Source organism: Meriones unguiculatus (genome assembly GCF_030254825.1).
Source record: "Meriones unguiculatus strain TT.TT164.6M chromosome 13 unlocalized genomic scaffold, Bangor_MerUng_6.1 Chr13_unordered_Scaffold_62, whole genome shotgun sequence".
In the NCBI taxonomy this organism is placed as follows: Eukaryota; Metazoa; Chordata; class Mammalia; order Rodentia; family Muridae; genus Meriones; species Meriones unguiculatus.
This window is the reverse complement of record NW_026843667.1, coordinates 390941-409562: the sequence shown is the minus strand read 5'-3', so window position 1 is coordinate 409562 and position 18622 is coordinate 390941. Positions and strand designations below refer to the sequence as shown.

The window sequence follows — 18622 nt, the reverse complement described above, 5'->3', positions numbered from 1 at the left end:
TTAGCATTTAAGGATATGCTAGGCATCTTGTACCGGGAGTTTTACATTTGTTTGGGCTACCTTTGGCCTGCCCCCTTTTTGATATGAAAGGAAGGAAGGAGGGAGGAAGGAAGGATGGAGGGAAGAAGGGAGGGAAGGAAGGAGGGAATGAGGGAGAGAAAGAAGGATGAAGAGAAAGGGATGGGAGGGAAAGAAGGAGGGAGTGAAGGAGGGAGGGAGGAAGGAAGGAAGGAAGGAAGGAAGGAGGGAGGGAAGGAAGGAGAGAAAGAGAGAAATAAAGAATTCCAGGCTGCCCCAATTGCTTGTGAATTATTTCGAGACAGGGTCTCTCTTTGTGGCTCCAGCCAAGTCCCGGACTTGCTCTGTGGACCAGGATGGCCTCGAACTCACGCCTCCCTGAGCTCCAGAACGCTGCAGAAACCTACTCACCACCTTCCCCTCTCCTCCCTCCCCCAGCCGGCAGCCCCCACCGGGTTTGGACTCACTTGGCAGCATCCTTGTCCTCTGGAAGCTCCTGCCGTTGTGGGTCTTGCTCTTGTGTTCCACCTTGTGAGAGAAGAACGCTGTGCTGGGGTAAGTGAGGAGAAGGTCACAGTTAGACACACTCCGGGGGTGGAGGAGAGGAAGGGGTATCAGACCTTTCAATTGTCTCCCCAAGACTTTAAGATGCTTCCTGGATTCTGGAGGCAGAGGAGGAAGAGGAGAAAGAGAAGGAGGAGGAGAAGAAGAGGGAGGAGGCAAAAGAGGAGGAAGTAAGAGGAGGAGGAAAAAAAGGAGGAGGGAGGAGAAAAAGGAGGAGGAGGAGAAGGAAAAGGAGGAGGAAAAAGAGGAGGAAGGAGAAGGAGGAGAAGAGGAAGGAGGAGAAGAAGGAGGAGAAGGAGGAGGAGAAGGAGAAGGAGGAGGAAAAAGAGGAGGAAGTAAGAGGAGAAGGAGAAGGAGGAGAAGGAGGAGAAGTAGGAGGAAGAGAAGGAGGAGGAGAATGAATTAATGAATGAATGAGTGAATGAATGAATGAGTGCACAGAGGACTGAAGGATTTGCACATAGGGTTAAGTCCATTGCCTGCGCGGAGGGAGCCCAGAGAGAAGGAGCTGATAACACATCGTTATCATTATAACGTACTAATAACATGTTTGCCATCCTCCAGGTCGCAGTACAAGGACCCCCATGTGACCCCTCAGGCAGGTTACCCAGAGGGCCGAACGCTTACCATCAGACCAACCTCCAGGAGGTGACCTCTGAGGAGCTGGGAGGGACTGGCCTGGAAGGGCGTCCTTTGAGCTCCACAGCACATTCCAGTGCATCGCGTAATGTATTTAAATATATTCAAATTTATTCAAATACCCGTGTATTAAAATAAAGTCAAACACATTCAAATATATTTAAATGAGCTTGAATACTCAGGGTTCACAGACAAGGAGAGACAGAGAGAAAAAAGAGACAGACACAGAGAGACAGAGAATCAGAGACACAGAGCCAGAGACACAGAGAGCCAGAGACACAGAGACAGAGATACAGAGATAGAGATACAGAGGGAGACAGAGAGACAGGGACAGAGAGAGACAGAGAAACAGAGAGACAGACAGAGAGACAGAGACACACCCAGAGACAGAGATACAGAAAGACAGAGAGACAGAGACAGACAGAGGCAGAGACAGGGACAGAGACAGAGAGAAACAGACATACACAGAGACAGAGATGGAGACAGAGAGACAGAGACACAGAGACAGATACAGAGAGAGAGACAGATACAGAGAGACAGAGACAGAGATGCAGAGACAGAGAGACACACAGAGAGAAACAGAAAGACAGAGAGACATAGAGAGACAGAGACAGAGAGAGACACAGAGAGATAGACAGAGACAGAGAGACAGAGACAGACAGAGAGAGACAGATAGAGGCAGAGAGAGACAGAGACAGAGACAGAGAGTCAGAGACAGAAACACAGACCAACAGAGACACAGAGAGACAGAGACAGAGAGAGACAGAGACAGACACAGACACAGTAACAGAAACAGAGACAGACACAGAGACAGAGAGACACAGAGAGGCAGAGAGACAGAGAGACAGAGACAGAGAGATACCAGAGTGCTGTGCAGAGGGGACAGGACTCCTGTGTCCACTCCACATCCAGGGATGGAGGGCGATGGTGATTGCGACAGTGACAGTGATGGTGGCAGAAGGCGGCTCTGAGGAAAGCTGGGAAAGGGCCCCTCACACTTCTCACACACAAGAAAGTGACAATAATAAAATAATAATAGTAAACAGACAAAATTACCAATAAATGATAAAAATCAGGTAATAATAATCAGATAATGATAATAAACAGATAATAATAAACCGATATGAACCAGATGATAATAATCAGATGGTAATAAACAGGTAATAATAAACAGATAATAAGGATCAGATGATAATAATAATGATCAGATGATAATAATATCAGATAATAATAATAAGAAAATGATAATAAACACATAATCATAATCAGATAATAATAATGAACAGATAATAATGATCAGATAATAATAATCACATAATAATAATCAAATAATAATAACCAGATAATACTAGCCAGATAATAATAATCATATAATAATAAACAGATAATAATAAACAGATAATGATAATAATATCAGATAATAATCATAATCAGATAATAACCATATCATAATATACAAATAATAATAAACGGATAATCATAATGGTAATCAGTTGATAATATCAAATAATAATGATTAGATTACAATAATGAAGAGATAATAATAATATCAGATAATAATGTTCAAAGGATAATATAATAATAATCAGATAATAATAATCAGATGATGATAATCAGATGATGATAATCAGATGACCAAACCCCAGCCGGTGATGGAAGTGAAGGAAGGCGGGAGCTGATGCAGAGGCAGTGGACCAGCCGCCCAGGGCTGGCTCCATCCACAGGGGCCTTGGTCTCACCACAAGCCCAGAAGATGGCTCCTCCCACAGGGGGCGGGATCTCCTCACCAGCCCAGGTGATGGCTCCTCCCACAGGGGGCCTGGTCTCCTCACCAGCCCAGGAGATGGCTCCTGCAGAAGTCCTCTCCTTCACAGGAGCTAATTTCAGATCAAACCTGTTTACCAAGCTTTCCGGTTTGGGCCAGCAGCTGATTTTTACTTATTCCTAGAGGAGAATCCTAGGCTCCCTCCGCCATTTCTTTTTTTTTTTTTCCTGGTGATACTTCCTGACCAGTTGTTGGTGGTCAAGAGCTAAAGTCCTGTCCCTAATATTATCATGAACCCTGGAATCCTCCCGAAACAAACGGAGAGAGAGAAAGAGAGATTGTTATGTGAATTTTAACAATGTATTTTAGTTAAAACATTAGAAACACAAAATTAAAAATGTTATTAAACCTTGAATGGAGAAAGATGAACGAGCTTACAAAGGTGGCGAGCCTGCTAGAATAATACATCAACTTTAAACTCAGAAGGAAATCAAAACACCGAGCCTGACTCCTTGGACACCGTCATTGTTAGCAAAGACGTTATCATCTGCAATGGTATGTATTAAAACTGAGAGAGGGATATTCGTTTAGGATAAACACATATGAAAAGATTTGATGTGTCCAGAGACGGGTCAGTAGAGAAAATGAGGAGGAATGCCTCCACCTAAGGAGAAGAATTAACACATCTGAGACATCACAAGGTGCTTAAAGACGTTCCCCTGGGACGTGAGGTGGTTGAATCAGCCCAAGAAAACAGCATGAGGTCATGAACATGACAGGAATCAGCATACATCTTTCAACAATAATTCAGTAAGTGGTCTAAAATTCTCAATAAAAAACACATGAACTACCAGACTGTCTAAGAGACAGGATCCGCCTATTTTCTACTTCCGAGAACATCCCCTCTACATTAGACACAGAAACTGACTTGTGGTTACAGGTTTGAAAGAATCACAAGGAGGTGGAACCAGAAAACAACTATATTCTATTGTCTGAGAATATTTTTATTTTTTTGGTCTGATAACATGCACTTCGAGTCAAAAGTTGTCAACAGGGGAGATCCAAAATGGAGGTGTAAGCATACAGTGAGGTGAGAGCATGCAGTGAGGTGTGAGCATTCAGGGAGTTATGAGCATTCAGGGAGTTGTGAGCTTGAAGGGAGGTGTGAACTTGCAGGGAGGTGTGAGCATGTTGGGAGGTGTGAACTTGCAGGGAGGTGTGAACATGTAGGGAGGTGTGAAAATGCAAAGAGGTGTGAATGTGCAGGGAGGTGTGAGCATTCAGGGAGGTGTGAGCATGCAGGGAAGTGTGAGAATGCAGAGGTGAGAACGTGCAAGGAGGTGTGGGCGTTGTAGGAGGTGTGAGTGTCCAGGGCGGTTTGAGCATGCAGGGAGGGGTGAGCGTGTAGGGAGATGTGAGCATGGTAGGAGGTGTGAACATGCAAGGAGGCGTGAATGTGCAGGGAGGTGTAAGCATTCAGGGAGGTGTGAGCAGGCAAGTAGGCGTGAGCCTCATAGGAGGTGTGAGAATGCAGGGTGGTATGAGCATGGTAGGATGTGTGAACTTGCAGGGAGTTGTGAGCATGGCATGAGGTGTGAACCTGCAGGGAGATGTGAACATGTAGGGATGGGTGAACATGCAAGGAGGTGTGAGCATGCAGGAAGTGTGAGCATGCAAGGAGGTGTGTGCATGCAGAGAGCCGTGAGCATGGTAGGTGTGAGCGTCCAGGGCGGTGTGAGCCTTGTAGGAGGAGTGAGTGTGCAGTGAGGTGTGAGCATGGTAGGAGGAGTGAACTTGCAGGGAGGTGTGAGCTTGTAGGGAGTTGTGAACATGCAGGTATATGTGAATGTGCAGGGAGGTGTGAACATGTAGATAGGTGTAAATGTGCACGGAGCTGTGAATGTGCAGGTGGGTGTGTGCATGCAGGGAGGTGTGAGCATGGTATGAGGTGTGTGCATGCAGGGAGGTGTGAGCATGGTATGAGGTGTGAAATTGCAGGGAGGTGTTTGCATGGTATGAGGTGTGAACCTGCAGGGAGTTGTGAACCTGTAGGGAGGTGTGAAGGTGCAAGGAGGTGTGAATCTTCAGGGAGTTGTGAGCATGCAGGGAGGTGAGAGCATGGTAGGAGGTGTGAACTTGCAGGGAGGTGTGAGCATGGAAGAAGGTGTGAAATTTTAGGGAGGTGTGAACATGTAGGAAGATGTGAATATGCAAGGAGGTTTACGTGTGCAGGGAGCTGTGAGCGTAGTACTTATGAGCATCCAGAGAGGTGTGAGGCTTGTAGGAGGAGTGGGCATGCAGTGAGGTGTGAGCATGCAGGGAGGTGTGAACATGTAGAGAGGTATGAATGTGCACAGAGCTGTGAATGTGCAGGTAGGTGTGTGCATGCAGGGAGGTGTGAGCATGATATAAGGTGTGAACTTGCAGGGAGGTGTGAGCATACAGGGAGGTGTGAATGTGCAAGGATGTGTGAATGTGCAGGGAACTGTAAGTATGCAGGGAGCTGTGAGCATAGTAGGTGTGAGCATCCAGGGAGGTGTGAGCCTTGTAGGAGAGAGTGTGCAGGGAGGTGTGAGCATGGTAGAAGCTGTAAACTTGAAGAGAGGTGTGAGCTTGTAGGGAGGTATGAACATGTAGGGACATGTGAGCCTGCAGGGAGGTGTGAACATGTAGAGAGGTGCAAACCTGCACAGAGGTGTGAATGTGCACAAAGGTGTTAGCATGCAGGGAGGTGTGAGCCTGCAGGGAGCTGTGAGCATGGTAGAAGGTGTGAACGTGCAGGGATATGTGAGCATGCAGGGAGGTTTGAGCATGCAGGGGGATGTGAGCCTTGTAGGTGTGAGCATCAAGGGAGGTGTGAGCATGCTAGAAGGTGTAAACTTGCATGGAGGTGTGAGAGAGGTGTGAACATGCAGGGAGGTGTGAGCCTGCAAGGAGTTTTGAACATGTAGGGAGGTGTAAATGTGCAGGTAGGTGTGAATGTGCAGATAGGTGTGACTGTGCAGGGAGGCATGAGTGTGCATGGAGGTGTGAGCATACAGGGAGGTGTGAGCATGCAGGGAGATGTGAGCATGGTAGGAGGTATGAACTTGCAGGGAGATGTGAGCATGTGGGGATGTGTGAGCGTGTGGGGATGTGTGAACATGTAGGGAGGTGTGACCGTGCAAGGAGATGTGAGCGGGCAAGAAGGTGTGAGCCTTGTAGGAGGTGTGAGCATGAATGGAGGTGTGAGTGTAGTAGGAGGTGTGAACTTGCAGGGAGATTTGAACCTGTAGGGAAGGGTGAACATGCAAGAAGGTATGAACGTGCAGGGAGGTGTGAGTGTGGTAGATGAGAGCGTCCAGGGAGGTGTGAGCATGGTAGGAGGTGTGAACTTGCAGGGAGGTATGAATTCAGGGTATTGGGTGGGCTATGCCAGCCTTGAGGACCGTAAAACATGGAAGAACTGAGGGATTGCTGGGAAAAAATTGGCAGCTAATTCTGTATTGATATGTTAAATATGAACCTCTGCCTTTTGTTCCAGGTATGAAACCTACATCTATGGAAATATAAACTTCAGACTGAGCAGTTTGGTCTCCACTAGGTAATGATTAAAAAATGAGCTCACAAGGAAGAAAGGTGGCAAAGACAAAGATTCTATTTTTCTTTGCTTTCTTTATATCTTCTTTCTTTTCTTTGAGGGAGGGTGGGTACCCAGACTGGACTCAAATTTTTGCTCTTGTTTTGCTTTTCTAATTAATTTGTATATTATTAATCATTTTTATTTTTTCACAATTTATTCGTTGTATACCCCTTTTAAAGGTCACTCCCTCAACTCCTACTGGTCCCACACTTCTTCCCTCTTTCCCCCAAACCCTTTCCCCTAATCCTCTCATAGGGGGAGTTCCCCTCCTCTCCCATCCATCCATACATTATCAGAACACTACTCAGCTATTAAAATCAGGGAAATAAAATTTCTGCTCTTATTACTTCTGCATAGGCCACTGTGCTCACATCAGAAGCTTTCATACCATGAACCTTGCCTGCAAGCTTACTGTGAACTAAACAATAGGTATAACTCATTTTAGAGAGTCCCACCCCCAAGACACTGTTTGATTTACCATCTCACATCAAGAAACATGTGAAATTTGAAATGCTATGAAGTGTGAAACATTTTTTTTTCACAAGCATTTCAGAGAACGTGGTTCTCTTGCTGCCTGGAGGCTGTTTCCCACCAGCCCAGGAAGGAAGGAGGCCCAGAAGATGAGGTATAAAGCTTGGAAGCCACCAAAGCATAACAAAGATCAGAATACTCGGGGAAAGTAAGTTCAACTTTAGAAAGTAAGTTCAACTTTAATTCTAGAAAACAGAGGGTATGTACCCCTTGGGGAGTGACTGGGATGCTCTAAAATAAGTGTAGATAATTTTTTAAAACAGGGCACTTCAAGGATGCTTGATTTGCATTAAACAGCACATTCCTATCATGTGAAAAAGAACATGGAACCTAATTAACCTATATTTGAAGGGAGGGGAGTTATCAGGGATCTGTGTCAAAGGCCATGTATCAATTTTGGTTGGTGGCATCTATGTCTAAAGGCACTCTCCAGATGAAGTCAGGCAGAGAAAACACACCCTTGCCATGGTTTTACAACTAGGCCAGCAGCAGGGTCATACATGGAAGAGAAAGCCTCCTCCCTCACATCTCAAAATTCAGTCTGGGTTGTGATGGTTTTCAATAGAACCCCTGGAACCATAGGTATGTGCACGCAAAGAAACTTCTACAGGCTACCACTGTTGTGATACTCTCAGAGAACTTCCTGGCTGGTGTTAGTTCACCATTCCCTACATATTCATCCACTGGACTCAAAGTTTCTTGTGTAAAGTGAGGCAACTGAAAACAGTAAATGGTGAGAATCAAGATTATCAATAAGTCTTCCATAAACACCTTATTATATAATAGTGTTGCATGTAATTGATATTCACCATTCATTGTATTCTTTTTAAAAATAAGTTTATTTACTTTAAATTCCAATCACAGTCCCCCACTCTTCCCTCCCCCAGTACTACCCTCTATTCCTATTGCCCCTATTCCCTTTCCCCTTCAGAAAAGGGAGGTCAGTTCCATTGAGCTGGTTTTTCAGTTCTGCTGGATCTCAGTAGACCAAAGAACACAAAGGCCTTTCCATATTGCTTATAGTCACAGAATTCCTCTCTAGTAAGGATACTTTTATGATGATGATGGCTCTAGATTTGTGAAAAGCCTCACCATTTTAACACATTCATAAGTTTTCCTCCATTATGAATCCTTTCATGATGATGAAGATTATACAAATGTGGAATGGTTTCACCATGTTAAAAGCACTCACAGGCTTTCTGTCCATTAGGATTTCTTTCATGAGTATGGAGATTATTCTGAAGTCCAAAAGTTTTTTCACATTGGTTACAGTCAGACAGCTTCTTTCCAGTATGTGTTCCTTTATGTATTAGGAGACATTATGTGCAAAGGCTTTACCACACAGTTATATTCATATGGTTTCCCTCCAGAATGTGTTGTTGTCTTAGGAGATGACTGTTAAATGGAAAGGCTTTATCACACTAATTACCTTAACAAGGTTTCTCTCCAATGTGTGTTTTTTCATGTTTTCGGAGACTACTCTGTTGTGCAAGGGCTTTATCATGTTGAGTATATTTATAAGGTTTCTTTCCAGTATGTGTTCTTTTATGCCGTATGAGATTGCTGTTTTCTGCAAAGGCTTTACCACACTGGTTACATTCATAAGGTTTCTCTCCAGTGTGTGTTCTTTTATGGCTTAAGAGAGTACTGATTTGTGCAAAGGCTTTACCACACTGGTTACATTCATAAGGTTTCTCTCCAGTGTGTGTTCTTTTATGGCTTAAGAGAGTACTGATTTGTGCAAAGGCTTTACCACACTGGTTACATTCATAAGGTTTCTCTCCAGTGTGTGTTCTTTTATGCTGTATGAGAGCACTGTTTTGTGCAAAGGCTTTACCACACTGGTTACATTCATAAGGCTTCTCTCCAGTGTGTGTTCCTTTATGGCTTATGAGAGCACTGTTTCGTACAAAGGCTTTACCACACTGGGTACATTCATAATGTTTCTCTCCAGTGTGTGTCCTTTTGTGGCTTAAGAGAGTACTGTTTTCTGCAAAGGCTTTACCACACTGGTTACATTCATAAGGTTTCTCTCCAGTGTGTGTTCTTTTATGGCTTAAGAGAGTACTGTTTTGTGCAAATGCTTTACCACACTGGTTACATTCATAAGGTTTCTCTCCAGTGTGTGTTCTTTTATGGCTTAAGAGAGTACTGATTTGTGCAAAGGCTTTACCACACTCATTACATGCATAAGGTTTCTCTCCAGTGTGTGTTTTTTTATGCCGTATGAGATCACTGTTTTGTGCAAAGGCTTTACCACACTGGTTACATTCATAAAGTTTCTCTCCAGTATGTGTTCTTTTATGCCGCGTGAGATGACTGTTTGTTGCAAAGCCTTTACCACATTGATTACATTTATAAGACTTCTCTCCTGTGTGTGTTCTTTTATGCCACATGAGGACAGTGGTATAGGGGAAGGCTTTACCACATAGAGTGCATTCAAAGGGATTCTCTCCTTTATGACTGCTTTCATGCCTGCAAAGCTAATTGGCACATGTAAAAGATTTACATTTCATTACACTAATAAATATATTTATCTATATGAATTAATTTCATAATTTGGTGTAATGGTAAAGAAGAATCAAATTTTAAAGTTTTATCACTTTATTTACTTTCATGGTATTCGCCTTCATTATGGGTATTTTTGAAAATCCCTGTGATGGTAAGAGCATTTGTTATGTGATTCACTTTTGTAGCATCATTTTTTTCTATAAGAGGTTTTCTCCTATATATGAATAGTATTGTTAGAATTCAGAGTTTTACCACAGCAATCCCATTCAAAAATTTTTGTACTGTATGAATGATACTTCATTTACAAAGTGAGCAAGGACAATCAGAAGAAGTTCCAAATTCCTAGTATTTGTAGGTATTTTCAGCAGTATGAGTTTGCTGATGAATTCTCAGTTAAGTTGCAAAATCAATTAACAGTAACCACTTATCACATTCAGAAAATTTATTCACAGTGCGGACTTCTACAAAAAGAATTGTTCTTGGAGAAAGAGAAGGACACTGCTTCTATCAATATCCCTATGCTCATGTGTCACAAAAGCATTTTGACATATGATATACCAGTTTAATTTACAAGAATAATAAAAGATTCCCACATTGAATTAACAGTTTGTTTTTTGTTCATCATAGACATGTCATATAGTGATTAATGTTTCTCCTCAACAATATTCTTGATTCTCATAAGCTGCACCTTTCACTAAACTTTACAGTGTTACTGCATGAATATGAGTAACACTGGTTGTCCTATGAAATATTTGCTCATTAGAAGGTTTTGGACACATACTGATCACTTATTCAATGTGTATACCTCTTACAATATCTGATTAGATAGAATGAGACTAATCATATTGGCAGTTCAAGTCAGTAGCTGTAATGTCCATATGATTCAAATGGTATTTTCAATTACAATATTATTTTGTTTTCTTCTATCTTAGGGGAGTGCCTTGCAAACCCAAATCAGATACCTGACATTGAAGTACATGGAATTGTTAGATTTTAATGATCATCAGTACACTTAAAGCAGTATTGTTTGTACACTGTTGCTTTTCTTTAAAACTTCTAGGACACAGCCAGCTGTGCTGGTACATGCCTTTAATTCCAGCACTTGTGGAGGCAGAAGCAGGCAGATCTGTGTGATGTTGAGGTCATTCTGGTCTAATAAGCAAGTCTAAGCCAAGCCACAGCTACACAGAAAACAAAAACTATTTCGAAAACAGAAAAAAAAGCAGCCAACAAACAGACAAACAAACTTCCAGGACACATTAAAATTTCTTAAGATTCATATCTGTATCATTGTGCACATAAAGTTACCTTTTATTACTTGTAGAACTTTGAAAATGTTCTCCAATATTATGGTGTTCCCAATTGTAGCCTAAAATATAGTACCAGAAAATATATATTATTTTGAAATATATTATTATTAAGGCAAAACTCAAATCACTATCTTCTTGTGACCCTTAGAACCATGCTTGATTTAATCACTTCATTCCTCCTCAGTCTCAATTGGAATTACAGAAGAGAATCAATAACAAAGTAAGAGTTGTCTCCTTATTTTAAATATGAAAAAAAATGCTGTCTTACCTATAGCAGTGAGGTTTTTACAGGTCTCTAGCATCACATCTTTGTAGAGTTGCTTCTGGGAAGGTTCCAACAAAGCCCACTCTTCTTGGCTAAATTTCACATGCACATCATCGAAGGTCACTGAATTCTAAAATTTGCCATACATTTGTACAAAAGAAAGAGTGGCAACAATATAAATTTATACTTCATTGGCAATATAATCATATAATTCTAGGGCTTCTTCTGTTTATTTTCTGACACAGAAGTGCTAGTGTTAGAGAGTTGGGTGCTGTGAATCAGGTGAAGGATGGGAGAAGAAAAAGCCTAAAGGTTAGATTGTAAAGGAAACAAAAGGCTTGCTTTGAAAACCTATGTTAAAGGTGTTGTATTAGTTTGTAAGACATGTGTATGACGTAGCCATTAGTTGGGTTCTTGAGTGATCTATGAATCATCTTCAATTACTTGGGCAAGTAGGTCAGGAGCCTGTCATGAGACAGGTGGAAGGAAAAGACACAGTCATCATATTTTATCTAGCAACAAATGAGATGTGGATATCAGGGGACAGTGAACAGATGGGTGACATCAGTCAAAAGACAACATGGTACTGAATATCATGTTTTCACCAGGGCTTAGAGATGTGCCATATAAGTATATGAAAAGGGGGGCTCATATATTTGTGGAAGGGAAAGTGGACTACAGTCAATAGATGGATAAAAATGATGTGAGTGGCAAGCAACAATAATCATAGCGGATAACATCATATTTCTGAGTAACCAGACAAAAGAAAAGGCATACAACACATGATTATTCTTTGATCATTGTTTTGTACACTTTCCTTTCTACATCATGTATAGTCTATAGTTTAAAATAAAGATTATAACTTTTCTATTAAAAATAAGTGTTAATGTTATCACTAAGTCATTTTAGAAGAAAACTGAATAATGAAGTTTAACTGTGTCATATCTGAATCATATCTGAACTTTTTTGAATAGGATATAGCTTTGGAATAGTCATGGTAATTCATGTGGACAAAGACCAACAGAGAGGAGAGAGCGAAATGAAAGAGAGAGACAGAGACACACAGAGAAATTAAGAGATGGACAGTACTAAGTATACATCAGAGAAATTTATGAACAATTACTAACAACAAAAAATGATCGACAAGCTGTGTGTATTCTGTTGTGCCTTTAATTTCATCACTCAGGAGGCAGAGGCAGGTGTATCTTATTGAATTGGATGCTAGCATGATCTATACAAAGAGTTCTAGGACAGCCAGACCTATATAGTAAGACAGAGCCTCCCCTAAAAGTCAATCAAACAAATACAAACGATTGAAATAACTGAGAGGTCTTTACTGAAGCTTCTACAAGGAATTATACACTCACTCCAGTTGTGTATTCATTTTCCAGAAATCTGCACTGCCCTAGCTTAAACTGTAACTTTAATAAGATCTTACTAAAAGGGAATGCATGTTTAAACAGCTAAAAATAGAAAGATGAAAATATTAACAATATAAATGATGATCTGAAATAAGCAACATAAGACAGGAGAGATGGTTCAGCATTGAGGAGCTCTTGCTGCTCTTTCAAATAATTGGGCTCAATTGTCAGTGTTTAACTGGGACCCGCTACTATCAGTTGCTATAAGTTCATGAATTATGAACACATCTTTGGACTACTGTGATGATCAGGCACGCAAGAGGTTCATATTCATGCATACAATCAAAATACTCATATTCAGTAAAAATTAAAAACAGATCCCAGATGGCAGACCTGATCCCACACTGTGTCTGATCAGCGGGGTAGCAGAGACTGCACAGTGACAAATTGTTGGAACTATTGGCCCCCAAACACCATTGACTGTATTTACCAGGTGATAAGAAACCCAATGTTGAGAAAAACAATTGGGTTCAACCTCAGAGTACCCAGCTAATCCCTGTAAAATTCCCTGGGCTGTTGTGGCAGGAGTAGGGTTTTCAAGCAAAAAGACCCAAGAAGCATGTCCTGATCAATTTCCCAGGCTAAACTGTGCACCCCAGGGCGCCAGAGACGGGGAGTCCCAGTCTCAAGAAAACCCCACAGGGAAGGAAGCAAGTGGGACTGACCAAATGTCACCCAGTCTATCCCTGGAAAAGGTCCTGTAGACCTGTGGGTACACAGCAGCCAGCCCTGAGTGGGGTTCCAGCCACCAGCCCCTCCCACCCGACTCTTCGTCACTGACAGAACTGTGTGCCCAAGGGCACTAGATGCTGGGTTTTCCTGTTGGGAGAAAACCCACAGGGAGGGAAACAGCAGATCCCAGCTTAGAGCACTCAGCTGACCCCACCACCACTACCACCACCACTACCACCCCACATATGGGAATATTCTTGGAAAAAGTTCCCAGGTTCCTGTCCAGTCACCAGCTTGGAGCCACCATTCTCAAGCAAGTGCCTGTGCACTCTACACCCCCCCAACTGTAGAGACTGGGTCTTCCTGTTGGGATAAAACCCAAAGATGGAGGAAATATCTGGCCCTACCTCAGGACACCTATCTCCAGAAAAGTTTCTGGTTATACACAGGCTCCAGACTCTAGCCTCTTGCTGTACACATGAGAGTAGTGCTCATGTGTCACTGATTAGCACTTGGGTACTGGGAAAGAGAGCTCCAAACTCAGACCTCCAGAAGCCTGGGTTCCCTGATATCAACCCCCAGATACTGCCCCAAGGGACAACCAGTTATCCTTAACTAAACTGACCAAACCCCAGGGCACCCAGGTTACAGCAGCAAGCTCACTAAATTTACATCAAGAAACCCAGCAGCAGCACAGCTGTCTCTAGGACTTCTCTGGGTGAGAGGAGAGCCCCCTTTACTAACAAAGGCCACAATTAGTACTCAGGTCTGTACACCTGAGGTGAGCTGTGGCAATTCCGGAAAAACACCTGCCATTCAGTGACCATACCCAAAAAGCTGAGGAGGCCTCCTTTGGGAAAAATCATCTTCCTGTCAAGGGTATTCGACCCACTATAGGATCCCAGGAAGTACCAGAAACTAACCCCCCACACCTCAGATAGCCTAATGGGTAGAGGCCAGCACAAAAGCTCAACCAACAAAAGACAGAGCAATATGGCATCCCTAGAACAAGTTATCCAGGAGCAAGCAGCCCTGGATAACCCAGTGTAAATGAAATTCAAGAAGATGACCTTACATCTGTGCTTATGAACAGGATAATAGAGGAAAAAAATAAACTGCGTAAAGACCTAGATGAAGATAAATTCAAACAGATTATTGCCATCTGCAAAGAAATGGAAGAAGATAAAGTCAAACAGATTATGGCCATCCTTAAAGAAATACAGGAAGTTTCAGCCAAACAATCTGTGGCCTTTCTTTAGAGAGGAAATACTTAAATCACTGAAAGAAATTAAATTCAAACAAACAGCTGAAGGAATTGAAGGAAAATATAGTCAGACAGGTGAAGGAAATCAATAAAATGGCTCAAGATCTGATAATAGAATTGGAAATATTAAAGAAAACACAAATTGAGGAAATTGTGGAGAGAAAGAACTTAGGGAAGAAAACAGGAACTACACAGGTAAGCATAGCCAATAGACTATGAGAGATGGAAGAAAGAATCTCAGGTGTGGAAGACACAATGGAAGAAATCAATGTATTCATCAAAGAAAATGTTAAATCTACAAAATTCCTGACCATCCAAGAAATCCAAGACAACATGAAAAGGCAAAACCTAAGAATAATAGGAATAGAGGAAAAAGAGTTTCCTTCCTCCAAGGCTCAGAAAATATTTTCAGCAAAATCATAGAAGAAAATTTCACCAATTTAAAAGAGAGGTCTATAGGAATACAAGAGGCCTACAGAACACCCAATAAATTGGATCAGAAAAGAAAATTCTCCCACCATATAATAAACAGTAAGTATACAGAACAAAGAAAAAATACTAAAAGCTGCAAAGGAAAAAGATCAAGTAACATATAATGGCAAACCCATCAGAATAACACCTGACTTCTCAACAGAGACTATGAAAGCCATAAGGCCCTGAACAGATATCATGCAGACCCTAAGAGAACATAGATGTCTGCCTAGGCTACTATACCCAGCAAAAGTCTCAGTCATTAGAGATGGAGCAAACAAGATATTTAATGACAAAAACAAATTTAAACAACACCTACCCACAAATCCAGAGGTACAGAAGCTCCTAGAAGGAAAACTACAACCCAGGAAAGCTAACTACAATCAGGCAAACACAGGAAAGAAATAATGTCACTACAGCAAAACTAAAAGTAACCAAGCACACAAACACACTACCACAAGCAACATCAAAATAAAAGGAACTAAAAAATAAATAAATAAATAAATAAATAAATAAATAAATAAATAAATGGAACTAACAGCTACTGGTCATTAATTTCCCTCAAAATCAATGGAGTTAACTCTCCAATAAAGACACAGACTAACAGAATGAATACTTAAACAAGACCCAACAAACTGTTGCATACAAGAAACACATCTAAGTCACAAAGATAGACATTACCTGAGAGTAAAGAGCTGGAAGGGTCCAAGCAAATGGACCCAAGAAACATGCAGGAGTAGCCATTCTAATATCTAATAAAATAGATTTTCAACCAAAATTAATCAAAAGACATGAGGAAGATCATTCCATACTCATCAAAGGAAAATTCCACCAAGAAGAAATCAAAATTCTGAACATCTATGCCCCCAATACAAAGGTACCCACTTTTGTAAATGAAACATTAATAAAACCTAAACTGTACACAGATCCCCATACATTACTACTGGGAGACTTCATCACCCCACTCTCAACAAAGGACAGGTAAACAACAGAAATTAAACAAAGAAACAATATCTCTAATAGAGGTCATGTATCAAATGGACCTAAATGATATCTACAGAATCTTACACCCAAAGACAAAAGAATTTACCTTCTTCTCAGCACCTCATGGAACCTTCTCCAAAATAGACCATATCATTGGCCACAAGTGAGTCTCAACAGATATAAGAAGATTGAAATAATACCTTGTAACCTATCTAATTACCATGGACTAAAGCTGGACCTCAAGAACAACAGAAATAGCAAAAAGCCTACACTCACATAGAAACTGAACAACTCACTACTAAATGACAGCTGGGTCAGGGAAGAAATAAAGAAAGAAATTAAAGTCTTCCTAGAATTTAATGGAAATGAAGACACAACACAACCAAACTTATGGGAGACAATGAAAGCAGTGCTAAGAGGAAAGTTCATAGCACTAAGTGCCTTCAAGAAGAAATTTGTAACATCTCACACAATCAACTTAATAGCTCATCTAAAGGCCCTAGAAAAATAGAAGCAGACACACCAAAAAGAATAGACACCTGGAAATAATCAAACTCAGGCCTGAAATCAATAAATTAGAAACAAATAAAACATTTCAAAGAATCAATGAAACTAAGAGCTGGTTCTTTGAGAAAATTAACAAGATAGACAGATCCTTAGCCAAACTAACTAAAAGGCAGAGAGAGATTATCCAAATTTAAAAAATCAGAAATGAAAATGGGACAAAACAAAAGACACTAGGGAAATCCAAACAATCGTTAGGACTTACTTCAAAAGTCTATATGCCACAAAATTTGAAAACCTAAATGAAATGGACAATTTTCTTAATCAATTACACTTACCAAAGCTGAATCAAGAGCAGGTAAATCAATAAAATAGTCCTTTATCCACTAAGGAAATAGCATTCCTCAAGACTCCAATCCACAAAAAGCTCAGGACCAGATGGTTTCAGTGCAGAATTCTACCACACCTTCAAAGAAGAGGTAACTCCAGCTATCTTCAATTTATTCCACAAAATAGGAACAGAAGGAACACTACGAAACTCATTCATTGAAACCACAGTCACCTTGTAACCTAAACCTCACAAAGACCCAACAAAGAAAGAGAATTTCAGGCCAATCTCCCTTATGAACATTGATGCAAAAATACTCAACAAAATACTTTGCAAACCCAATACAAGAACACATCAAATATATCATCCACTATGACCATGTAGGCTTCATGCCAAGTATGCAGGGGTGGTTCGCTATACAAAAATCCATCAATGTGATCCACAATATTAAAAAATTGAAAAAAAAAAACAAATGATAATCTCCTTAGATGCTGAAAAAGCATTTGAAATAAAATCCAGCATCCATTCATGTTTAAACTATTGGAGAGATCAGGGATACAAGGCACATACCTAAACATAGTAAAAGCAATATACAGCAAGCCTGTAGCTAACATCAAACTAAACGGAGAGAAACTTACAGCAATCCCACTGAATTCATGGACAAGGCAAGGCCGCTCACTCTCTCCATATCTCTTCAACATAGTTCTTGAAGTCCTTGCTAGAACAAGAAGAAAATTAAAGGAGACCAAAAGGATACAAATTGGAAAGAAAGAGGTCAAAGTATCACTATTTGCAGATTATATGATAGTATACCTGAGTAACTCCAAAACTTCTACCAGGGAACTCTTACAGATGATAAACACCATCAGCAAAGTGGCTGGATACAAAATTAACTCAAAAAAATCAGTAGCACTCCTGTATACAAAAGACAAAAGGGCTGAGAAAGAAATTAGGGAAACAACACCCTTCAAAATAGCCACAAAGGACATAAAGTACCTTGGTGTGACCATATCCAAGCAAGTCAAAGACTTGTATGAAAAAAAAAAAAAACTTCAAGTCTCTGAAGAAAGAATTAGAAGAAGATATCAGAATATGGAACTATGTCCAATACTCATGGCTTGGCAGGGTTAACATAGTAAAAATGGACATCTTACCAAAAGCAATCTACAGATTCAATGAAATTTCCATCAAAATACCAACAGAATACTTTACAAACCTTGATAGAAGATTTCTCAACTTCATATGGGATGCAATGAAAGCAGTCCAAAGAGGAGTTTGAATAGCAACAAAGGCCATCATAAGCTATTGGAGACATCCCATACAAGCAACTTAATGGCATACCTGAAAGACCTAGGAAAAAAAGAAGCAGACACACCCAGCAAGAGTAGACCACTAGGAAAAAACAAACTCAGGCCTGATATCAATAAATTAGAAACAAAGATAATAATTCAAAGAATCAACGAAACCAAGAGCTAGTTCTTTGAGAAAATAAAAAACACAGACAAATTCTTAGCCAAACTAAGTAAATGGCAGAAAGATACTATCCAAACCAACAAAGTCTGAAAGAAAAAGATGTAATAGACACTGAGAAAATCCAAAGAACCATTACCTTTTATGTCAAAAGCCTATATGCCCCAAAATTTGAAAATCTAAATGAAATATACAATTCTCTTTAAAATCCACTTAGCAAAGTTGAATCACCATCAGGTAAAGATATTAAATAGTCTTATAGTGAATAAGGCAATAGAGGCAT

General features: G+C 40.7%; 1 protein-coding gene across 1 annotated transcript; it reads right to left on the bottom strand.

Moving 5' to 3' along the window:
• Positions 1-481: 481 nt before the first annotated feature.
• LOC132651389 (zinc finger protein 120-like) lies at positions 482-17586 on the bottom strand. The gene is made up of 4 exons (XM_060376607.1): positions 17508-17586; positions 11229-11355; positions 10959-11019; positions 482-563 (listed from the first exon to the last, which is right to left on the bottom strand). The coding sequence occupies exons 1-4, from the start codon at positions 17568-17570 to the stop codon at positions 482-484; spliced, it is 333 nt and encodes a 110-aa protein (XP_060232590.1). The 5' UTR covers positions 17571-17586.
• Between the last annotated feature and the right edge of the window lie 1036 nt (positions 17587-18622).